General features: G+C 39.2%; 2 protein-coding genes across 4 annotated transcripts in view; one reads left to right on the forward strand and one right to left on the reverse strand.

The window, feature by feature from the left end:
* The window catches only part of SELENOF (selenoprotein F), a 40,081-nt gene extending 35,821 nt beyond the window's left edge, over positions 1-4,260 (reverse strand). The window contains exon 1 of the mRNA XM_003943267.4: positions 4,150-4,260. Coding sequence (XP_003943316.2) covers positions 4,150-4,224 — 75 coding nt within the window. The 5' untranslated portion in view covers positions 4,225-4,260. The remainder of the gene's footprint in view (positions 1-4,149) is intronic.
* A 499-nt stretch (positions 4,261-4,759) lies between these two features.
* HS2ST1 (heparan sulfate 2-O-sulfotransferase 1) overlaps positions 4,760-25,142 on the forward strand; it is a 177,676-nt gene continuing 157,293 nt past the window's right edge. For 2 of the 3 annotated variants that reach the window (XM_010331124.3, XM_003943266.4), the window contains exon 1: positions 4,760-5,285. In XM_010331124.3, the coding sequence (XP_010329426.2) occupies positions 5,162-5,285 (124 nt within the window). In that variant the 5' untranslated portion in view covers positions 4,760-5,161. The other variant, XM_074381143.1, reaches the window with a different exon arrangement.

Below are 25,142 nucleotides of genomic sequence, written 5' to 3' on the forward strand. Positions count from 1 at the left end.
ATGCAACATCATGAGTATTAATTCAATCAGCAGAGTTTGAGAAAGGCTGAGTATGATGTCTGCCTCTGGGAATATTTGGTGGAATGCTGTGGCTGTGGCTGATAACCCAGCAATTTTACTTGATGGCTTACTGTGTGTAAGTTAGGATGTTCCATTCTGTGGGGGTGACATTCACAAAAGAATGGGTAAGTTGATTCCTGCCCTCAAAAGGTTTCAGTCTAGCATGTATTTACTAGCTAGAGTTGTACAGCTACCACACATTTTTGAATCATATCTAAGGCAGAGTCCAAGCATGTGTAGTTTAACCTCTCTTTCTCCCAAAATTTTCATCTACACACCTCCTATTGGGATCGCTGACAACAGAGCTCTATAAAGCAAACTGAAATACTGGGCTGACAATAGTTTCCAAACAGATTTCATACTTCCAAGTTTTCAGACCTTTGCTTGTGGATTCTCTAATTTATTCATCAAACATTTCACTTATACATCAAGTATTGTCTTACTCTGGATATATGTATATCACTAGAGATAAAACAGTCAACAGGAAAGACAGGGTCCTTCCCTTTGGGGGCAGGGGAGGGAGAATGCCAAAGAACCAGAAATTATAAAAGAAAACTATGGAAAGTATCTGAGAGAATAAATATTGATCACCACTGGAGCACATAAAAAATCTCTCAATCTAAACTTAGGGTATAGGGAAGCTTTATTGGAAGAAGTGATTTCTCTGCTCAGAACTAAAAGAGAATGAATAGAAGATAGCCATATTTTGTGTGTGTGTGTGTGTGTGTGTGTGTGTGTGTGTGGTGGGAGAAAGGGAGGAGAGTATGAGAAGCTGGGAAGCAACTTCTATCTAGGTAATGAAAACACCATGCTCAAAGGTATGGTAAGGGAGAACACAGTATGTGAAATATACTAAACAAGTGATGCCAATTCTCCACTTGTACCTTTCTGCTTTCTTAACAGAAGTAAATATTGGAAAATAAGCCTGGATAGACAAACAAGTGCCTCCTTATGGAACGCTGAGGAGGACAGACTTCGCTTTAAAAGCAGTAAGGAGCCACTGAAGAGTTTTAATCATGACAGATTTAAGTTTTAGACAGATCACTTGATGCACTGTAGAGATTGGAAATGAAGTAATGAGACAGGAGACTAGTTAAGGAAGTTCTTGTAATTCTAGGCAAAGATATTGGCCTGAATGTAAGTACTACCTGTGGAACTAGAATTATTAAGTGAACTGGCTTAGAGATTTTTAAGGCTTTAATGACTAACCAAATTCAGAGTGAAAGAGAAGAGGATTTAAAGTGACTTTTTTTTTTTTTGAGAGATGGAGTCCTGCTCTGTCACCCAGACTGGAATGCAATGGTGCGATCTCAGCTTTGCAACCTCCACCTATGGTGTGCAAGCAATTCTCCTGCCTCAGCCTCCTGAGTAGACACCACCACCACGCCCAGCTATTTTTTGTTATTTCTACTAGAGACAAGGTTTCGCCATGTTGGCCACGCTGGTCTTGAACTCCTGACCTCAGGTGATTTGCTCACCTTGGACTCCCAAAGTGCTGGGATCACAAGCATGAGCTACCACCAGACCTGGCCAAAAATGACTAATTTTTGGCTTGGACAATTGGAAAGCTGGCAAAGGCAAAGCCAACCACTTAGATTCTGAATACAGTCAGAGATAATTTGAAGGATGAACCAAGAGGCTGTTATTTCTGAGGAGAGAAATGTTTATGGCCTGAATGAGGAATTAACAATAAGTAGATGGATTTGAGATGCTTAGGAATTAAAATCAACAAGATTAAGTAATTGCCTGGATATGAGATATGCAAGGAAAGGAGTCAAAGAAGACACCTAAATTTCTGTCTTGGATTCTGAGAACAGTCACTGTGGCACACTGTTTAATTAATTCATACAATTTTTACATATGGAATTAGTTAATTCCATAAATTCCTCCTATCCCGGTATGCACACTCTGCAAAGTGACTGCCACTCCTTCCATGTAGAGATGGAATCAATTTCCCCATCCCTGAAATGTAAACTAGTCTTGTGACTTGCTTTGACAAACATGTGATAGAAGTAATATATGTGATTTCCAAGGCAAGGCCTTAAGAGGCATTGTAGCTTCTGCTCTTTTGGAGTGCTGCCCTGAGAGTGCCATGAAAAGAAGTTGGTTTAGCATACTGGAGAAGTCACATGGAAGAGAACCAAGTTCTCGAGCTGACAGCACCAACTATGATCAGTGGTAACCCTGGGACCTTTCAGTTTAGCTGACCTACTAGGTCAACAAAAAGCATAAATGAGACCAGAGGAAAACCAACAATAGGTGGAGTAGTTCTCCACTGACCCAGAGTTATGCGAAATCGTGAGGGTGGTTACACAGCTACAGCCTACTGACAGTCAAAGACGGAGATCAAGAGAAGACATCTTGAAAAGTTATTCTCAAATGACCTAAAGATGTACAAAAACCCTTAAACAGTAGAAAGTTAGAGAGAGATGATCCAGTAATTCCTAAGGCACCAAATGCCTAAATAACAAGAGTATTGGAATGCTAATTACAGAAGTTAAGAATATATCTTCTGGATAAAGTAGCCAAAGCAAACAGGCAGGATGCTTTCAAGCACTTTGAGAAAAAGGAAAGTAGAGGTGTTTCTAGAGGACTTCGGGGTAGTCCCTAACTTCCTCAACCTTGGATAAGTAAATTAAATCAGGTCTCCTTATTAGAGACTACCTGAAAAATTAAGCTAGGATAAGAAACGTAAAAGCTTTCAATACTGTGCCTAAAATTTTCACATAGCAAAACATGGATATGAGAAAAAATAAGTTAAAAGTAAACTTTCTCCAATCAAAGATAACTCATCTATTCTGCCAAGAGAAAAACGAAATAAAAAACGCTGCCTTATTTTAAAGACAACAGCCATCACTAAAAAAAAAAAAATTTCGGCCGGGCGCGGTGGCTCAAGCTTGTAATCCCAGCACTTTGGGAGGCCGAGGCGGGTGGATCACGAGGTCGAGAGATCGAGATCATCCTGGTCAACATGGTGAAACCCCGTCTCTACTAAAAATACAAAAAATTAGCTGGGCATGGTGGCACGTGCCTGTAATCCCAGCTACTCAGGAGGCTGAGGCAGGAGAATTGCCTGAACCCAGAAGGCGGAGGTTGCGGTGAGCCGAGATCGCGCCATTGCACTCCAGCCTGGGTAACAAGAGTGAAACTCCGTCTCCCAAAAAAAAAAAAAAAAAAAAAAAAAAAATTCAAAAATAAATTATACTTGCCGGGCGCGGTGGCTCAAGCCTGTAATCCCAGCAATTTGGGAGGCCGAGGCGGGTGGATCACGAGGTCAAGAGATCGAGACCATCCTGGTCAACATAGTGAAACCCCGTCTCTACTAAAAATACAAAAAATTAGCTGGGCATGGTGGCACGTGCCTGTAATCCCAGCTACACAGGAGGCTGAGGCAGGAGAATTGCCTGAACCCAGGGGGCGGAGGTTGCGGTGAGCCGAGATCGCGCCATTGCACTCCAGCCTGGGTAACAGGAGCGAAACTCCGTCTCAAAAAAAAAAAATAAAAAATAAAAAATAAATTATACTTGGGTATAGATAACTCATTTTATTCCAACAACATTGTTTAAAAGCACAAATCGCACTGAAGCACAGCAAGCCGACTGTGAATAGCAGAGAACAAAGGTTAAGAGACTAAAAGAAGTAGGAGAGGTGGGCGTGAGAGAGGTAAACGGAAATTGTTCGCCTGGACCAACGACCTGAAGATTTGCCTCTAAGACCTGGAAGCTTCCTCATGAGGATAGCAGTCTCTTGCATTTCTGCCCATTTAAAAACAACCTTCACTTCTTACCAAGCTTTATTATTTCTCCCTCCCACTTGGTGTGGTTTACAGATTGTTTTAGCTAGAGCCATGTAAGAGAAGCTAAGTACCCAAGACAATGTGAAGTCGGGGGAAAACTGAGGCTAGAAACCCAAGGCGGGGAAGGGTAAGAATCAACAGAGAAATTAAGCCACGTTGCATTCCGGCTGCAGCAGTCATTAAGGAAGGGCAGTCCTCCCACCCTTTTCAACCAGGAGTCGAATGTTGCGTCTTCCTCAGCTGCAATGCCTCCTACTCTCTCTGTGGCAGCTGCGAAGGTGATCTGCACTCACCACTTGAAGTAAAGTCGCGAACAACAACCGTAGCTGAAACGCCGGCAACAGCCACCCACCCGGCCCAGCCGCCATCGCTACCACCTTCCGCAGGTTTCCGGCTGCCTAGAAGGACCCCTCGGCTAGGGGCGTCCACTCCAGAGCCTGATCCAAAACAGGACGCTAACGGCTGTTCTTACATCTCTAATTTGGAAGTGATAGGTATTAACTAAGGGCCTATGAAAGCTTAAAAGTCATCAAGTACAAATACAGTCACTGGGTGCTTTCGATTACCCAAATCAGGCACTTTCCTAAACTTCCCACTTTTTTGCTTCTGCGGTTTCCTATCTTTCACTCACGACAGTACGTCAAGTAGCCAAGAAGCCACGCCTTCGCCAGTTTTAGCCCTGCCTTCTTCTTCAAGTTTACCCAATCGAATGTCGTCTTGATTGAAATCTGTGGCAGAGGAAACCAACCGTAAACCGAACCACGAGCGAAGCGCAGGGACTCTTCCGTCCCATAAGTGGACCCGAACGGGAGGAGGGGCGGGGCTTCTGGTTGCCCAGCAGCGTACGCGGATGCGTGCGCGTGGTGGCGGAGGGGGATGGGCGGGGGCGGGGCTGAGGGCGGCGCAGCCGCAGCGCCGGTGGAGGGGCGCGCGGCCGCGAGATAAGGAGGGAGGGAAGGAAGGAAGAGAGGGAGGCGGGCAGGCAGGCGGGCGCGGGGGTCGGGGATTGAGGCAGTGAAAGGAGGCGAGAGCCCGGCAGCCGCTTCGCGCTGTTCGTTGCGCGGGCTTTTGGAGGGGGCGGTCGTTGAGTCCCCTGAGGAGAAGCGGGCACCGGTGTCGTTGGTGCTAGCGCCTGGGGGAGGGGGACTGGAGAGGCGAGAAGGGGGGTCGCTGCGGTGGTTCTCTCGCTGTTGCGCTCTCCTTGCCTACCTCCCGGCTAGGCGGGCTCCTCCCGGTGTCTCTGTCGCCTCCGGGGCCCCGCTCCCCGCTCCCCGCGGTATGTCTTGATCCCGAGCAGCGGGTTTCATGGGGCTCCTCAGGATTATGATGCCGCCCAAGTTGCAGCTGCTGGCGGTGGTGGCCTTCGCGGTGGCGATGCTCTTCTTGGAAAACCAGATCCAGAAACTGGAGGAGTCCCGGTCGAAGCTAGGTGAGGAACTGAACTGCTTCGAGCTGCATGCTGTGGAAGGGGCCGAGGAGGCGCTCCCGCCGGAGCTAGCGGGCGCTCATCTAACCTGGGGTCTGGCTCGGGGGCTGACACAGGTTTCAAAGAGAACCGGGAATGAGGGGCAGCGAGAGCATGAGCTTCAAGAATGGGGTGAATTAAGCATGAGTGGCGTGCTGGACTCGCGAGGTCACGGGGCAGAGGTTGCGAGGCTGGGCTTCCTGAGCCAAAGGGGTGCCCCGAAGTAGGCATTCCACGGAGACAGAGCGCGAGAGAAGACCGAACTCAGAGGGGAGCGGGTGTTGCTTGTAGAGACGAAAGCGCTCAGCCTCGCGTGTTCTCTTGGAAGTCGTACAGAAAGCCCTGGCAATGTCAGGCGAGGGGTATGCTAATTTCAGCTATGGGCATCTGGATACGAATTATTTTGGGGTTCATGAAGGGATAGGTGCTCAGAAATGGAAGGAGATGCCAGGATGATGGGGAGTAAAAGAAATACACTGTAGCGAGTTGCACTCTTGTGCTCGGGGCAGCAAGGGACCTTACAATTGCCGGTTGAGGGAGGCTGGCCAGGTAGGGCAGGAATGCGGGTAAAAAGCTTTAGCGGAGTACGGAAATGAGGGTCCGGGGATTTAAATTCTTTTTTAGTGGCGCTCAACTGATAAATTGGGGCTTGAGAATAGGAATGCCAACGTATGTTGCTTCGCGGCAGTGTTGATGGGAATTTCAGAGAGGAGGGAACGATGAAGGGGAATTATGTAGTGAAGTTTGTGTTTGTTAAAGGAAAGGTAGGATTATGCGGAAAGCTAACCATATGTTAAATACTTTAAAGGGTTAACAGTGCTTTCATGGGTTAAGGGATCTAAAGTACAAAAAGTTGGTGCGAAGTTGTGAAAGGCCGGAAAAAAATCACCGATAATAGGTACTTTAGGATTAGTAGGGAACTTTGGCATTTGGAAGAGCTCAGCACGAGGGAATGTTAAAAGAATGGCAGTGGTAAATTTTGATTTAAAAATGTACATGGCACTTAAAAATCAGCTCGAGGATGTAATTTGAATACGGAAAAGTAATGTGAAGTGTTTTTTGCATATTCTCACTTCAGCATCATTTAAAATACCTTTTGAGAATCCACCAAAAAACTCTCAGCACTGTAATTTAGACTAAGGAGTAGATGCTACTGTGAGTGGATGATTAATTTTTAGGAAAAATATACCAGAGAATAATTGTAATATTACGTATAGTAGCTATTTTGGTAAGCTTTGCAAAAGCCTTGACATTTTAAAGAGCAGTGAAATAAAAACCATCAAGTAAATCTGAATGAAGTACAACTAAAGAGTAACTAGAGATACTCCGAGTCCTCTCTAGAGTAAAATTTGAATACGTACTCAGTTTATTTACCAATTCTTTTATTAATATGTATCTTGTATAATGAAAAAAAAAGTCCACTGTAAAATGGAAGGTTATCCAGTATGGTTTTTCTTTTCTTTTGGATCCATTTAGCTACATTCAGGGTCATAGTCCAGCTTATTAATGATCCAGCTCTACAGAAAAAAAAAAAAAAGACTCCTCTTACAGTAAGTGGAAAGTTATATTAAAATTAAAGTTTTTGCTTATTCTTTGTTTTGCTGCTATTTGGAGTTCTTTGGAGTTGATTTCTTAGATACATTACGGTAGGTTAGAATGACTTAAGTGTTTGATTTTCCTCCTTGCCTAACATTTCCCCCCCATACTTGAAAATTGTTTCCGTAGACACAATCTGAATGATTTTTAAAAGAAAGTTATCTGAAGATATAGAATGCCACAGTTAGAATATAAATTGCTTTCTTGTGATACAAGAAAGAAAATTTCATGAAAAACAGTAAATATGTATCAAAATTCTCCTGGTACTACAGGTGGGCGTTACCATGCCTAGCAGAGGAAGCTGTGTTTTTGACAACCAGATTCTGTACTAGGCACTTTTCATCTTAGATACTTGAATTTAAAGTAAGAACACCATCTAAAGCCATTTTTTTGGCCGGGTGCGGTGGCTCACGTCTGAGGCCGAGGCAGGCAGATCATTTGAGGTCAGGACGAGACCAGTGTCACTAACATGGTGAAGCCGTATCTCTACTAAAACTACAAAAATTAGTTGGGCATGGTGGCGGGCGCCTGTAATCCCAGCTACTAGGGAGGCTAAGGAGTGAGAATCCCTTGAACACGGGAGGTGGAGATTACAGTGAGCAGACATCCCGCCATTGCACTCCAGACTGGGCAATACAGCGAGACTCAGTCTCAAAAAAAAAACCAAAAAATCCCAAACAACAAAATGCCATTTTTGCAGGTGCAGGAACAGGCTTAGAGGTTATATAACTTGTCCAAGGCCACATCACATTTAAGTGGCAGAGCCAGGATTGCATATCAGGTATGTCTGATTCCAAATTAAGTGCTCCTTTAATTATGTCTGTCTGCTTAAGAGTTTATATTGACATTACACTGTGATTTGGCTGTTTGGATAGAGTTTTAAAATTGTAATATCAATGTTTAATTGCATTTATTGTATGAATATCATTCAGAGAAAATTGAATTTCTGACACAGAGAAGTTGGTTTAATGTAACGTCTGCCCTTGTTTATATTCATGTAATGAACATAATTATGTTACTCAATGAAACAACTGAAATAGCTTATTTTTACTATAGGAAAGAGAAATCTGACTTGTTTTCCGTACTTGAAAAATCACAATGTTAAAAAGCATTTTTATTTTGGCATAAAAAAAATGTTAAACATTTTGTCCTTAAAAGTAGATGTTATTTTCATTGTAGAAGATTCCAAAGGATAGTATTATCAGGTAGTGCCTTTAATATATCTTGATTTGAGAGTGCAGTATTTTGATGGTGAGACCTCTAAATAGAGCCATAGATGTATTCAAAAGTGAGGTGTACTCATTGACTACTTGGGAAATTCACTAATTAGGAATTCCTAAAATAAACCAATATTCAATAATACAGTTTTTAATTTATTTTTAATTTTTATTTTTTTGAGAAGGAGTTTTGCTCTTGTTGCCCAAGCTGGATGCAATGGCAGGATTTCAGCTCACAATAACCTCTGCCTCCCGTGTTCAAGCGATTCTCCTGCCTCAGACTTATGAGTAGTTGGGATTACAGGTACGCACCACCATTCCCGGCTAATTTTTTGTGTTTTTAGTAGAAACGAGGTTTAACCACCTGAGTCAGGCTGGTCTTGAACTTCTGACCTCGTGATCCACCACCTCGACCTCCCAGAGTGCTGAGATCACAGGCGTAAGCCACTGCGCCTGACTGTTTTTATTTTTTAAAAAACAAATATGGCATTTCGGTGCACATATTACAACGAAATTTGCTTTTTTTGCCTTGAATGTTACAGACTTCTTTCCAGGTCAATACATATAAATGTGACTTACCCATTCTATTAGTAATAGCTGTATAATATTCTAAAGCATGCATGTATCATAAATTATGAAGCCATTATTCTAGTAATGGACAGTTTGTCCCCCCTCTGTCATTTATATATATACATATTTTGACTGTTTCTTTTTTTCCTTGGTATTATAAACAATTGCAGGAAAGGTCCTTATATGTTTATTTAACTCATGTAGATGTCATTTTGTGCTAGGATGAATTTTACATGTGAGATTGCTGGGACAAAGGATATACATATTTTATAATTTAACAGATTTTAAAATCTACTTTTCAACCTTTTTTGTTTTTCAAAAGGTATAGTAATCTACACAGCCAGCCCACATTCATTAGCACTGGAAGATAATCAGCTTTTAGTTTTTGCCAATGTGAGCCTGTGGAATGATAAATTAATTTACCTTCTACTTTCTAGATAGGTTGAACATCATTACATAAGTTTATTGCCCTTTTACTTGTTAATTTTCATTTGTCTATTTTTCTATTGGGTGGTTTACTTTTTTTTAAATATTAGAATTAGTACTCCTTTATCTGTTGTATGTCTTGCTTTTTTTTTTTTTCTTTTTTATGGTGTCTTGCTCTGTCATTGAGGCTGGAGTGCAGTGAGCAGTGGTGTGATCTTGGCTCACTCTTGCCTCACCCTCTCAAGTAGCTGGGGTTACAGGAACATGCCACCACGCCCAGCTAATTTTTGTATTTTTAGTAGAGATGGAGTTTTACCATGTTGGACAGGCTGGTCTAGAACTCCTGACCTCAAGTGATCTGCTCCCCTCTGCCTTCCAAAATACTGGGATTACAGGCATGAGACACCATACTTGGCCTCTTGCATTTGTTTTTGTCTAGGTTTGCCATTTGTCTCTTAACTTTTATGTTGTGTTTTGCTCATGTAGAAGTTTTAAAATACACACAGTTAAATCTATCAATTTAGGCAAGTAGTTTTCATATGTTGCTTAAGATTTCCCTGAGCCAGGATCGTGTACATTCTCTGTATTTTATTATAATATTTCATAGTTTATTACATTTGGCTCTTTAAATCGTTTATATATTTACAGAGGTTTGTCATGATATTCTCAGTAAATCATTGTTTTCAATTGTATGTTAATATTCCTTCTTTTAATCACATATTAAGTTTTCGTATGTTCTTGGATCGATTTTGGAAGCTGTTTTCCACTAATTAGAGATTCTTTAAACCTCAGGGACCCATAAATAGGCTTCAGGGTATCAGTGAATTCCCTGAAATTATATACATAACTTTCATCAGATGTGCAAAGGAGTATGTGATTCCTTTAATAGCAAGGATCACAGATTTTTAGTAGATGTTTCACATTTAATGGACCTTTTTTTGTTTTTAATAACATGCAGATTGTGAATTAAATTTAGGAGATAAGCACATTATAGTTGTACAAAAGAAGTTTTTCAACTTCAAATGGAGTTAAAAATACTTCATTGTATTAAAATGTAGACTTAATTGTCTAGTGAGAAATGGTCAAGGACAGGGAATCCAAATGAAAACTATTTAGCTGTGACTTACTACCAAACATGTCAGGATTTGTGACTTGTAAAAAGTAGTTCTTTCCGAATTACAAGAGCACACTTGTTGCTAATATTGATTGGTGGAGCAGTGCAGTGAAATGTTTTCTCACATAAATGATAGAACTATGTCCTTAGTAAATTTATTTTCTGTAGGGTTTTAGCGTTATAAATAATATTTGTTGACTATATTCTTATATCCCTACATGAATTAATGAGCATATTAGGAATAATTTTACATGGGGAAATTAATTCAGAATGGATTATGTACTTATCCATTGGTGATAATTATGGCACTCATGTTCTTAAAACTCTGCTAAACAAAACAACTATTTCCAGGACCAAGGTGGAGACTGCTTTTTGAAGTTGGTAGTTTTCACAAGTGCCTGAAACCATGCAGCAATACCTATAAGGTGTTCCAGAGAATGATGGATTTTGTCACTTCTGAAATCATTTGGAAAACCTCATGGTAGCTACTGTTTTGAGGACTTTGGGTTAATAGGAATACTGTTATTCTAGAATTGGTAATTGGTGCCTCATTTATGAGTCCTATATAGGATCCCTAGTGCCATGGAGTAGTCCCCTGAAACAGTTGATCTCAAGATAATTCCAGAATGTCTGTTCACCACTGTGGTAAGCTTTCTTTCTTTTTTTTTTTTTTTTTTTTTTTTTTGAGACGGAGTTTCGCTCTTGTTACCCAGGCTGGAGTGCAATGGCGCGATCTCGGCTCACCGCAACCTCCGCCTCCTGGGCTCAGGCAATTCTCCTGCCTCAGCCTCCTAAGTAGCTGGGATTACAGGCACGCGCCACCACGCCCAGCTAGTTTTTTGTATTTTTGGTAGAGACGGGGTTTCACTATGTTGACCAGGATGGTCTCGATCTCTCGACCTCGTGATCCACCCGCCTCGGCCTCCCAAAGTGCTGGGATTACAGGCTTGAGCCACCGCGCCCGGCCTGTGGTAAGCTTTCTAATAGCTTTTTGGCACTTAATGAAATTGAAATAATAATGAGTGTTCAAACACTGCTCTCTAGAAAGACCACTTTGGAAGGATGTACTTACAGATGAACTTCATAATCGTGGTTTACTATAGCCTAATTATTTTTAAGATCTACCTACCTACCAGTACCTGTACTTATGTATTCTACCTTTCTGCCTAACAATAGATTAACTGTCACTGTTCCTGTTGGGTCACTTGTGCACTTGATTCTGTTGCCTCACTTGCCTAAAGACATGTTTCCAGAAGCTTTCCCTCATTGTTCTATAATTACCATATTCTCCCTTTCTGCTGTATTATTCTCATTAGCGTTATAGCATGATATTGTTTCTCCCATCTGAAAAATGAAACAGTGCTTTCTTTTGATTCCCACTTTTCCAGCTAATCTCTGTCCCATATTTCTGCTCCTTTTTGTAGAAAAACTCCCTCCAAATTTGTTTTTTTCCTTACTGTCTCTAATTGCTAAAGTCACTAGTAACTTTCTTAAATGCTATCTATAGTCAAGTTTTAGTCTTCTTAATTGACCTATCAGCAGAATTAGGCACAATTGATGACTTCTTTTTTAGGAGGCTTTTTTTTAACTTGGTTTCCAAGATACCACATCCTTGATTTTTTTCCCACCTCACTGGTCACTTCTCTGTCTCCTGTGTTAGATTCTCCTTTTCTCCCCAACCTTGTAACATAAGAAAATCCGAGGACTCAGTTTTTGGAACTCTATTTCTTCTCCCTTAGTTGGTGATTTATATGTTGACAGGTTCCAGATAGCTATTTCTAGTTCAAACCTATTTCCTAAACATTGGATTCATGTAATTCAGGTACCCACTTCACATTTTCTTTGGGTAATTACGTAGGCTGTTCAGTCTCCAAAACATCAACATTATCTCCAAGTTTTGCACACTGTTGGTAAGATCTGTCCGTCTCCTGCCTTACCCCACCCAACCCCAATCTGTTTTATTTCTGTCTTCTTCAATTTTAGTTGATGGCACCTCCATTTTTCAGTGTCTAAAGTTTTCCTTGATTTTTTTTTTCTCACCTTCTGTATCTAATCTGTCAAGAAAATCATACTAGCTTTAGAATATGTCTCCTACCCAACACTTACACTATTATCACCCTAATTCAATATACCATCATTTCTTACTTGGATTACTGCCACGTATTAACTAGTATATTTGTTTCCAAATTTACCTATAAGCTAGTTTCAATATTACAGCTACAGTGATCCTTTAAACATATAAATCAAGTCATGTGGCTCTTCTGCATAAAACTTTGGAGAAGCTTCCTGAGTTAGTGTGATGCTAGCTGCTTTTAAAACAAAGCCCAAAATTTTATTGTCTAATTACAATAATTAAAAAACATTTTTAAAAACTCCTATTAGGTGATCTTTTTTGATAGGTAGTTTGCCCGTATGTGGATGATTTAAGGTCTTCGGTACCTAGTGTCTCTTATTCTACCATCCCGTCTGGCCTCAGCGTAGGAAAGAGGCAAGAGAAGGGTGAGAGAGTACCTTCTTCTAAACTTTGACTTCTTTTACCACTCACTATGTTAGTGAGAGCTAGTCACCGTCCCTATGCAAGGATTATGGCTGGGAATGGAGTTTTTAGCTGGCAGTCACTTACCAGTTAAAATTGTATACCCTAGAAGGGGGAGTATAAATTTGATTTTTTAATTCCTTTTGAATGAATCCTAACGTTTATTTGACTTGTTTTATGACGCAATATAAACTGCCTACCTGTGAAATGAGAGAAAATATTTGCAAACCACACATCTGATAAGGGGATAATATTAAAAATATATAAGGAACTCAAACAACTCAATACCTATATTAAGCAAATAAATAAGCTGATTAAAAAATGGGCAAAGGATCTGAATAGACATTTCTCAAAAGAAGACCTACAAATGGCCAACAGGCATATCCTGTTAATATTAACCTACTTGTGTATTTATATTAAAAGTGGATTTTATATTAAAAGTGGGCACGGTGGCTCACGCCTGTAATCCCAGCACTTTGGGAGGCCGAGGCGGGTGGATCACGAGGTCAAGAGATCGAGATCATCCTGGTCAACATGGTGAAACCCCGTCTCTACTAAAAATACAAAAATTAGCTGGGCATGGTGGCACGTGCCTGTAATCCCAGCTACTCAGGAGGCTGAGGCAGGAGAATTGCCTGAACCCAGGGGGCGGAGGTTGCGGTGAGCCGAGATCGCGCCATTGCACTCCAGACTGGGTAACAAGAGCGAAACTCTGTCTCAAAAAAAAAAAAAAAAAAAAATGGATTTTTGGTAGACAACACCTAATTTTGCATCTATTTTTACAATTTCTTTTGTAATTGGAATAGTTAGAACACTTAATATGTTTATTGATGCAGTTGGGTTTAAATCTGTGAGTTGTTACTTGTTTTCTGTTTGTCTTAGTTCTATGTTTCTTATGTTTGTCTTAGTTCTATGTCTTTAGGATTAAAGAGGTATTTTTAAGTTCCATTTTTTTTTATTTGATGACTTACTAGCAGTGCTCTTTGTTGTTGTTGTTTTTAGTGGTTGCTTAAGGGTTTATGGTATACATTATACAATTTCATGTGTAGTATAAGAACATTAATGTATTTTCACTTTTTTCGGATTCTTGTCGTATACATTGACTTCTATACATGAGTCCTACAATACATTGTTATTATTTTTTTAAATTATTTTTAAAAGAGATATAAAATGTTTAAAAAATTGTTTAAAATTTATTCGCATATTTACCATTCCCATTGTTTTTCTCTCTGTGTGTGTGTCAGTGTATGTGTGCAGATTTTTGTGTGGTGTAATTTTTCTTCATCCTGAATAATTTCTTTTAACATTACTTATACTTAAAAATATAGTGGTGATGAATTCTTTTTACTTTATATGTCTGAAAAAGTCTTTGTTTACCATAGTGTTTGAAGGATATTTTTGTTGTTTCAGTACTTTAAAGATGTTGTTGCATTGTCTTCTGGCTTGTGTTGTTTCTGATGAGAAGGCTGTTGTCAGTCTTTGTTCTACTATATGTAATGTGTGTTTTATTTTTCACCCTTTGTCTACTTTTAAGATTTTCACTACATTTTAAATTATTTGATTATAATGGCCCTTGTATTATGGGGTTTGTTGAGCTTCTTGGATCTGTAAGTTTATAGTTTGTATTACATTTAAAAAATTTTGGCCATTGTTCCTTCACATATTAATTTTTCTGTGCTGTTTCTCCTCTCTTTCAGGAACTCAAAATACACTTATATTAGACCATGTGAAATTATTCTACTGAAAGTTCAGCGATGTTCTGTTTATCTTTCTCAATCTTCTTGTTTTAGATAGTTTTTACTGCTAGTTCTTTAATTTGCCAATCATTCTGCAGTGTGTAATCCACCTTTAATCTTACCCAGTTTATTTTTTATCTCAGGTATTTCTCCCACCCCTGCCCTTCCAGAAGTTCAATATAGGCCTTTAAAAAAATTATCTTTCATTTCTTTGCTTAAAATTCTGTATTAGACCGTTTTCATGCTGCTGATAAAGACATACCAGAGACTGAGCAACTTACAAAAGAAAGAGGTTTAATTGGACTTACACATGGCTGGGAAAGCCTCATAATCATGGCAGAAGGCAAGGAAGAGTAAGTCACATCTTATGTGGATGGAGGCAGGCAAAAAATAAGAAAGCTTGTGCAGAGGAATACCTCTTTTTAAAACTATCAGATATCACGAGACTTACTCACTATCATGGGAACTGCACAGGAAAGGCTTGCTCACATGATTCAGTTACCTCCTACCTGGTCCCTTCCACAACACAGGGACATTCAAGATGAGATTTTGGTAGGGACAGAGCCAAACCATATCATTCCACCGCTAACCCCTCCTAAATCTCATGTCCTCACATTTCAAAACCATCATGCCTTCCCAACAGTCCCCCAAAGTCTTAACTCTTTTCAACATTAACTCAAAAGTCCACAGTCCAAAGTCTCATCCGAGACAAGGCAAGTCCCTTCCACCTATAAGACTGTAAAATTAAAAGCAAGTTACTTCCTAGATACATTGGGTAAATGCAGCAATTACAAGAGGGAGAAATTGGGTAAAACAAAGCAGGTAAGGCCCATCCAAGTCTGAAATTCAGTGGGGCAGTCAGATCTTAAAAGCTTCAAAATGATATCCTTTGATTCCATGTCTCACATTCAGGTCATGCTGACGCAAGAGTTGGGCCCCCATGGCCTTGGGCAGCTCCACTCCTGTGGCAAATGCATGATATAGCTTTCTTCCTGGCTACTTTCATGGGCTGGCATTGAGTGCATCTTTGCCAGGTGCACAGTGCAGGCTGTCAGTGGATCTACCATTCTGAGGTCTAGAGGACTGTGGCCCTCTTCTCACAACTCCACTATGTGGTGCTTCAGTAGGAACTCTGTGTGGGGGCTCCAACCCCACATTTTCCTTCCACATTGCCCTAGCAGAGGTTCTCCATGAGCTGCCTGGGCATCCAGGTGTTTCCATACATCTTCTGAAATCTAGGTGGAGGCTCCCAAACCTCACTTCTTGACTTCTGTGCACTCACAGGCTCAACACCACATGGAAGCTACCGAGGCTTGGATATTGCACCCTCTGAAGGAATGGCTTGAGCTCTATGTTGGCCCTTTTTAGCCATGGCTGCAATGTCTGGGACTAGGGGCACCAAATCCCCAGACTGCACATAGCATGGGGACCCTGGGCCTGTCTCACTAAACCATTTTCCCCTTTTAAACCTCTGGGCCTGTGATGAGCGGGGCTGCCATGAAAACTTCTGACATGCCTTGGAGATGTTTCCCCATTGTCTTGGGGATTAAAATTCAGTTCCTTGTTATTTATGTAAATTTCTGCAGCAGGCTTGGGTTTTTCCTGAGAAAATTGAATTTTCTTTTCAATCGCATTGTCAGTCTGCAAATTTTCCAAACTTTTATGCTGTTTCCCTTTTAAAACTGAATGCCTGGCCGGGCGCGGTGGCTCAAGCCTGTAATCCCAGCACTTTGGGAGGCCGAGACGGGTGGATCACAAGGTCGAGAGATCGAGACCATCCTGGTCAACAAGGTGAAACCCCGTCTCTACTAAAAATACAAAGAATTAGCTGGGCATGGTGGCTCTTGCCTGTAATCCCAGCTACTCAGGAGGCTGAGGCAGGAGAATTGCCTGAACCCAGGAGGCGGAGGTTGCCGTGAGCCGAGATCGCGCCATTGCACTCCAGCCTGGGTAACAAGAGTGAAACTCCGTCTCAAAAAAAAAAAAAAACAAACAAAAAACTGAATGCCCTTAATAGCACCCAAGTCACCTCTTGAATGCTTTGCTGCTTAGAAATTTCTTTCGCCAGATACCCTAAATCGTCTCTCTCAAGTTCAGAGTTTCACAAATCTCTAGGGCAGGGGCAAAATGCTACCAGCCTCTTTGCTAAAACATAACAAGAGTCACCTTTACTCCAGTTCCCAGCAATTTCCTCATCTCCATCTGAGACCACCTTAGACTGGACCTTATTGTTTATATCACTATCAGCAATTCAACAAGTCTCTAGGAAGTTTCAAACTTTTCTACATTTTCCTGTCTTCTTCTGAGCCCTCAAAACTGTTCCATCCTCTGCCTATTACTCAGTTCCAAAGTTGCTTCCACATTTTTGTGTATCTTTTCAGCAACGCCCACTCTACTGATACCAATTTACTGTATGAGGCCATTTACATGCTACTGATAAAGATATGTCCAAGACAGCAATTTACAAAAGAGAGGTTTAATTGGACTTATAGTTCCACATGGCTGGGGAAGCCTCACAATCATGGTAGAAGGCAAGGAGGAGTAAGTCATATCTTAGGTGGATGGCGGCAGGCAAAAAATGAGAATGCTTGTTCAGAGGAACGCCTCTTTTTAAAACCATCAGATCTCATGAGACTTACTCACTATCATGAGAACAGGATGGGAAAGACTTGCCCCCATGATTCAATTGCCTCCTACCAGGTCCCTCCCACAACACATGGGAATTCAAAATGAGATTTGGGTGGGGACACAGGCAAACCCCATCATATGCTTTTCCTGTATATTTTTGAACAAGTAGAATATTGTTGTAATAACTCTGATGTCATTGTCTACTAATTTTATCATCTCTGTCATTTCTCGGTTGCTTTCTATTGATTTGTTTTTCTCTATGTTATGGGGCATATTACCCTGCTTCTTTACATGTCTGGTAATTCTGAACTGTATGGCAGACATCCATTTTACCATAATTTTACCTTGCTAGGTACTGGAAATTTTCATATTCCTATGCTTTCAAGCTTGTTTTGGGACATACTTAAGTTATCTGGAAACAGCATTTCTTTTTGAGGCTTGCTTTTAAGTTCGTTTAATGGAGCCACAATAGCTTTTAGCCTAGGACTAATTTTGCTCCATTACTGGCAGTCCCTTGTAGTGGCCCTTCAGAGTATTCTACCCAGTGCCCTGTGTATGAGAAGGTTTTGCCTCTGGCTGAAGGGAATACTGACCCCCAAAATTGTTCCACTTGCCTATTTTGAATGGTTCTTTTTTGACCTCAGTTTCTTAACACATACACACCGAGAGGTGCTCTGCTAAAAATTCTGGTTTGAGCTCTGCCCTCTTCAGTACACTGCCCAGCAAACTTCAGCTGCCTGTCTTTCCTTGATTCTTGCTCCCTAATTCAAGGAGAATGTTGGATCCCTAAGTTCTCCCTCCACATGCTGTAGCGTGGAAACTCTCTCAGGCAGTCATAGGACTCACTTCATTTCCATTTTCTCAGGAATCCTCATACTATGCTGATTTACTGTTTAATGTCAATGTCTGAAAATTGTTGTTATATATTTTATAATTCTGTTTTGTTGTTTTAGGTAAGAGGGTAAGTCTAGTCTCTTTTACTCCATCTTGGCTAGTTGTAAAAGCTGAGTGGATCTTTGATTGTGTGTCCCCAGGTTGACCAAGGGGGAAAGTAGTGAAGTTGGATCATTAGAATCATAATTAGTCATTGAAACTATATTGTAAATTCAGGGAAAGAATCATGAGTTTTTTATGCTTCTTGATTTTTTTGTAATCTCTATCATGGTATGGAGCACAGGCCTTAGTAAGTTGTTAACTAGAAGTTAGGGAAGACTTATCCTTGATAGCTCTCTTCCTTTCTCCTTCTCATAGAAGTTTCAAGTTAGTTAATTCTTTCTAATATTACCGATTTTATTCTGACTTTAAGAAACTAGGCCTATTGTATCCCTTTAGATACAGGTGAGTCTAAGAGGAAGGCTCTTTCAGACTGGGTCTAGAAGAGGTTTTTTGCTTTTCCTGTTAGTATGACTCGAGCTAACTGGTCACATTCTTGCTAGGTGTGGCTATATGAATAGTTCTGTTCAGAGGCTTCTTTCCTATATTCTTTCCAGAATACCTTTATTCCAAGCTAAGTAGTGGGGAAGAGAATCAGAGGGATGGTAGTGCTGATAGTAATTATAATCAATATGTTGCATGTATAGAAAATGCATATATGCCCTAAGGTGAATATTACTATTATAGCTCTCAGATCTTCAACGTGACATGATGTAATTCTTGCTAAAGGTTAATTAAGTGATACTGAACCTGTGAGTACTCTAAAGTGTCAAGGACAAGTCTTTTAAATTGTTACTGATGGATTCTCCTGTGAGAAGGTAGTAGTTTGAAAATGGTGAATTGATTTAGTACTTAGATAGCAACTTAAAACTGGATTTAGCGGGAAGGTAATGTCCACTTTCCTAAATTTCAGTATAAGTTAGGAATAAGCCATTAGTACCACCTTATGTTTTTCCATTATTTATTTTTAAATTTGTGATGTAGCTAGAAATAAGTGATTTGTATAGATAAGCACTCAGAAATGACTGCAGACTGATCACATGTTGCCAGTTGGGAAAGGGGAGCTATGTTGGAAAACAGAGTTTTACTTGGTATGGTTAAGGATTTGAGGTTAAGTTACTATGCAGTTGCCAACTATGTTTGAGTTGGGCTTAATGAATGTAATTTAGAGATGTTATTGGTTCATTGATAACACATTTCTGGTGTGTATGCTTTGAAGCAAAACAGTATAGGAAATGGGCTGATAAAACTAGTTTTATTTTTTTCTGCTGCATAAGTTTGTAGGTTTTGGTGTCTGAATAAGACAGACGATGAATTCTGTATTAATTGCTCAGTTATTACCATGCTTTCAAAACAGTGCTTTGTTACAGTATGTCTTTTAGTTAATAGTAACTTAAAAAAAGAAATCTTTAGAAAAACTAACTGCACAGCATAAACATTTAAACTAAAATGTTGCTGCAAACTTGAATTTTTATTGTGTGGTCAATAGAATTGCAAATTCTACCCTATTTTTATTCTAAGAGTTTGATGATTAGGGCTATCTGTATTTCTTTCAGTTTCTAACATGTGATGTAAAAGGACATCAGCTTAAGGTTTCAGTGATAAAAAATATATACTATTTTAAATATAGGCAGGAATATTCGCGTTTTGAGTGAAATTGAGTTACTGGAATAAAATCAATAAAATCCTTCTTCAACCTTGCATTTGATTTACTTGTTCAAGGTTTGTCTGTGCCAAACTGAAACTAGTTCAGCAGTGCGGTTTGACACTTATGATTTTTTTTCTGTATTTAGATTTGATCTGTATTTAAGATTCTTGATTTTTATTCTGTATTTGGATATTAAGAAAGTGCCTTCAATTGCCAGTGTTTTTATTTCAACACAGTTTTATTGCTTTTCAACAAAACACATCTCTTACAGAGTGTTGGATGTTTCCAGAATATTTTACACCTCTGGCAGAAAAACTCAATTGTTTCCTCTATAGAATGGCAGATTAGAAAGACTGGCCTAAAATAATTTTAATGTATTTTAATAGATAGCTATTGCATTTTGTTAAATAGAATAGAAAAAACATTTACTATTGTCTTCTAGGACATAAATTTCTTCTTTCCTTCCTGCTTTGAAGGTTAAAAAAAAAAGCAAACTCTTGTATGGTGATATTTCAGTGTCTTAAAATGGATTTCTCAGCCATCAAATAAGGGATATGTGTAACTCTTGCACCTTACCTGGGATTTGTCAGTGATAACTCTGACTTGATATGTGCCTGTCCAGGTTTGTCTTATAGATAAGATGCCATTATATGCCCTTTTTCTTTTGCACTAGGTTGGAACTTTGTGATTAATTAATAAGCCATCATGACTTCTGAACCTTCATTTGTAATAGACAGTAACTAACAGTTATTGAGTACTTATGGTATATTTATAAATGTTTTATGTGTATAGTTTCATTTAATGTAAATGGTACTTGTTCTGCTTTCCTCAAAGAATTGTTATGAAGATAAATGATCTTCAAATGAGATAATGAATGAGAAAATGTTTGTACCAAAACTGTAGTTATAAATTGTTATTAATAATGACAATGATATCTAACTGCTTTCTCTTTGCTGTTGTTGTCTTTAAGGTTTAATATAGCCTACAGTCTACATTTTTTGGTGCTGTAGTTTTTTCCCAGTGCCCCGCCTCATAGGATGACTCTTGTCTTATAAGTTGTTCAGATAAATCACGTGATGTTTTATGAGTTATAGATTTGACATTCAGATTAGCTTTTTATTCTTTCCTTCCTTAGGAAGAAGTAATTATCACTGGCAATTTATATTGTTATTTGCCTCCTTAAAGTAGCAATCTATTTGTTTTCATATAAATTCTAGAAAAGCTCTGGCTTTTTAACATTACTGAACTCTCTTTACTCTTTCCTACTCATCCCTGTGAAATTGACAATTTAAAGATTTATAAAATGCAAATTAAATTTGAATTGTGATGGGAATTTTTGCATGTGTATATGTATGTATGTATGTGCATATAAAGGTATTAAATAACTCTTTGGCCCTAAATTTTTAAAGGACTAATGATAGTCAAATAAATGAAAGAAGAAAGAACCTCAGCCTATTTCTCCATTTTAGAAAAAGTTTTATGTGATAGTTCCTTTATTATATTGTCAGTTTTCCCATGGTGATTCATTGTCATATCTCAAATAGAGGAATGTGTTCTGTATCCTTTATTTAAATTGGAAAGTTTAGCTTTTCTTACTGTTTTCACTCAAATACAGAATAGCATAGGCTGTACTTTAATATTTACAGCCGAGATTTTGAGGATGACTTTAGAAAAGACAAAATTCTTGAATCTTACATAGCTTCAAACACTGTTAACTCCGGTAAAGAGTTTTTTTGCCATTCTACAATCAGAAATTTTGGTAGACTGAAATGGTAGACTATGAGAAGTAAACTGTGTTGTTATGACCTGTTTTGTCATATATATTGCTACTATGTTTTTTGGGGCATTATAACATTATTCTTAAGTACAGGTCAGCCTTACTGAAGAATTTAACATGTAGTTGTATACAATTTCATGAGTAGAGCAGTGATTTGATTTGGATATTTTAATGTTTTATGTTTACAGATATCTTTTAAAATTTTCCTGATTAGCAGTAAAACATTTTGAAAGAAATGCTGGATTTGTTGGAAAGTCAGCTTGCATTTTATCTGTACCTTTAAAACTTAAAAAAATTCATTTTGTAATGACTTTACCAATATGGAATTCAGAATGACAGAATGGAGAAACAACATGAACCTTTTACATTTCACCTAACCTTCCCCTATGCCTACATGAAGCATAGTACCCCATACATGGAAACTGCCTTAATTTTTATTTTGTTTCCAATAACTTAAGCATACACAACTAAGAGAAATATGGATTAAGTTGGCTATTATAAGCTATGGTTTTTAAATATGATTTAAAAGAAGTATTGTTAGATTAATACAAAGGCTAAAGTGAAATTACCAAAGCACGTATTAAAGACAAATTTGGGCTGGGCGCGGTGGCTCACACCTGTAATCCCAGCACTTTGGGAGGCCAAGACAGGTGCATCACGAGGTCAGGAGTTTGAGACCAGCATGGCCAATGTGGTCAAACCCTGTCTCTACTCAAAATACAAAAAAATTAGCTGGGTGTACTGGTGAGCACCTGTAATTCCAGCTACTTGGGAGGCTGAGGCAGGAGAATCACTTGAACCCGGGAGGCAGAGGTTGCAGTGAGCCAAGATTGTGCCACTGCACTCCAGCCCGGCCAACAGAGTGAGACTTCGTCTCAAAGGAAAAAAGACAAATTTGGGGAAATGTCACACGTTCTCACATATGTGAGAGCTAAAAATAAATTTGATCACATGGGAGTAGAGAATAAAAAGACTGATAACAGAGACGGAAAGGTGAGTGGTGGGGAGAATGAAGAAAAGTAGATTATAGGGTACAAACATGTAGTCAGACAGAAGGAATAAATTTAATGTTAAATTCCCCTGGTTGTTCACAATATATCACGTACCATTTCACCAATTCATGTAATGTACCCTCTTATTTTGTAGGCAAAGCAACAGCACCCTATAAGTCTTGCCTGGGGATAAATATATTTCTGAATAAATGAAGTGATTAACAAATCATATAACTTTCATTTTAGGCTAGGATCATGATCAAATTTATTGATTTGTTATTTATAAAATTAAATTTACTGATTTTATAAATAGTGATACCTGTCAGTCTTTTCCTCTCTCTGTATTAGAACAGCATTAGTAACAGGAAGCAAGCAGGATAGTCACTAAAAGCACATGCACTGTCAGAAACAAGAAGTGGGATTCTTTTCAAGGGAAGGAGACAGAAGGCAGGAAAAGTACAGCAGTCCAGGTTAGGTTATTGTGGTAAACTTGTCTTTCCCAGAACCTTCTGAGCACAGTTCCGAAGAACATAATGTAATTATAATGCGCTCGTAAAATAATGGGCCAAAAAAAAGAAAATTTCAAAGTAGTTACCTTAAGGAAGTTATACATTAGAAAATATAGTTGCTGGGCCGGTGGCTCAAGCCTCTAATCCCAGCACTTTGGGAGGCCGAGGCGGGTGGATCACGAGGTCAAGAGATCGAGACCATCCTGGTCAACATGGTGAAACCCCGTCTCTACTAAAGATACAAAAAAATTATCTGGGCATGGTGGCGCGTGTCTGTAATCCCAGCTACTCAGGATTGCCTGAACCCAGGAGGCGGAGGCTGTGGTGAGCCGAGACCGCGCCATTGCACTCCAGCCTGGGTAACAAGAGTGAAACTCTGTCTCAAAAAAAAAAAAAAAAAAGAAAACATAGTTGCTAAAAACATTTTGAAATTCTTTATGAAATTGGTTTCAGAACATTTTAAAACAGTTCAAGATTATTTTTGTAGCCATAGATTAAAATTATAATTAAAATTTTTGAATTATAAAAGTAATTATAGAATATTTAGAGAAAGTGAAAAGTAACCCTTTTTTCACACACTAATACAACTTTTGTTCTTTGCAAAGTTTTTTCATATAGATTCTTTAGATAAAACTATCTGCTTAGGTGTAGATTTTTTAGTATTTATTTTTCTTGAGTTCTGTGAGCTTCCTGGATCAATAGTTCGGTGTCTCTCAATTTCGAACTGACCACCATTAGTCACATATTTATTGTTTCTTTCCCTTCTCTTGATATTCTCATTATCCATAGTTATACCTTTTATAATTGTCCAACAGTTCTTAAATATTGTTACATTTTTTAAAAAATTCTTTTTGCTTTTCAGTTTGGGAAGTTTCTATCAATATACGTTCATGTTCTCTATTGTTTTCTCTACTCTGTCTGTTCTGCTGTTGAATCCATTAAAGGCATTCTTCATTTCTGTTACTGATTTTTGTTTTCCATTTCAGTCTGTCTGAGAGTTTCCAGGTCTGCTTATAATGGCCATCGTTTTTTGAATGTCTTGTAGTTTTTTCCATTAAGGCTCTTAGCACATTAATCATAGTTACTGAATTCTGGCAGTCATTTCCAAAATCTCTGTCATACATGAGTTTGGTTTTGATGCCTGCGTTGTCTTTTCACACTATGTTTTTTGCCTTTTTAGCATGCTTTGTAATTTTTTTTTTTTTTTTTTTTTTTTCCGGTAAGCTGGATGTGACTTAAGGAGTAAAAGGAACTGAGATAAATATGCCTGTAGTGTGGCCTAGAGGCCTGTCTGGCTTGGAGTTAGGTTGCGTTTGCTATTTGCTGTAGCTTTGGTGTCAGAGATTAAAATTTCCTCTCATGTATTTATTTTCGTCTCCTTTGTTGTCTTTGGGTTTCCCTAGTAACTCCTTCATAGGTAGGATCAGAGTCTTGTAGTTATTTAAGCTATAAGCCCTGTTATTACACGGGAGCCCTATTAATGTGGTGGTTGTATGTGTGTGTGTAAAAGTGTTCTATAATCTTGTGATCTGCTCTCAGTCTCTTAGTGAGCCTGTGTCTTTGGACTGTGACCTTCATGAGTGCTTTTTAGCTACTGCAACCTCTACCTCCCAATACTTAAATGAGATAGTAGGAAGCTGGGAGTGGGCTGGAGTTTGGAATTTCTCTTCCTACAAGTTGGTTAGGTGGTGGATAACAAACTGTGGAATGTGAAACCTTGGATGAGGGGAGGCTGCTGTAGTTTCTTTTGAGGGCAGGTCTTTGTTATTGAGAACAGAGATCTCTGGGCAACTTAAAAATGGTTATTTTTTCTCCTACTGGAAGCTACAGGGAAGTTTTCTTTGATCTTCATGTGTGAGCCTCTGATGGGACACCTGGAGGTAAAACTCAGCAAAGTTTCCCCTCTCATCCTCTCTCTCCCGACTAGACTGCCCATCCCCTGAGTTTTTAATTCTCACGTTAGTTCACATTGAATCTCCAGCAATTTACATAGTATAAATGTTCCTATGGATACTGGCTCCAGCTGTGTGTTTCTCCTGCTGGAGTTTGTGATACCTGTAGCTGTGATTTCTGTATTCACCTCTCTCTCCAGTTTTGGGAGCAGCGATTTGTCCTGAACCTCAGTTCTCTATTGGGTCT

This window comes from Saimiri boliviensis, chromosome 11 (genome assembly GCF_048565385.1).
Source record: "Saimiri boliviensis isolate mSaiBol1 chromosome 11, mSaiBol1.pri, whole genome shotgun sequence".
NCBI classification, from domain to species: Eukaryota; Metazoa; Chordata; class Mammalia; order Primates; family Cebidae; genus Saimiri; species Saimiri boliviensis.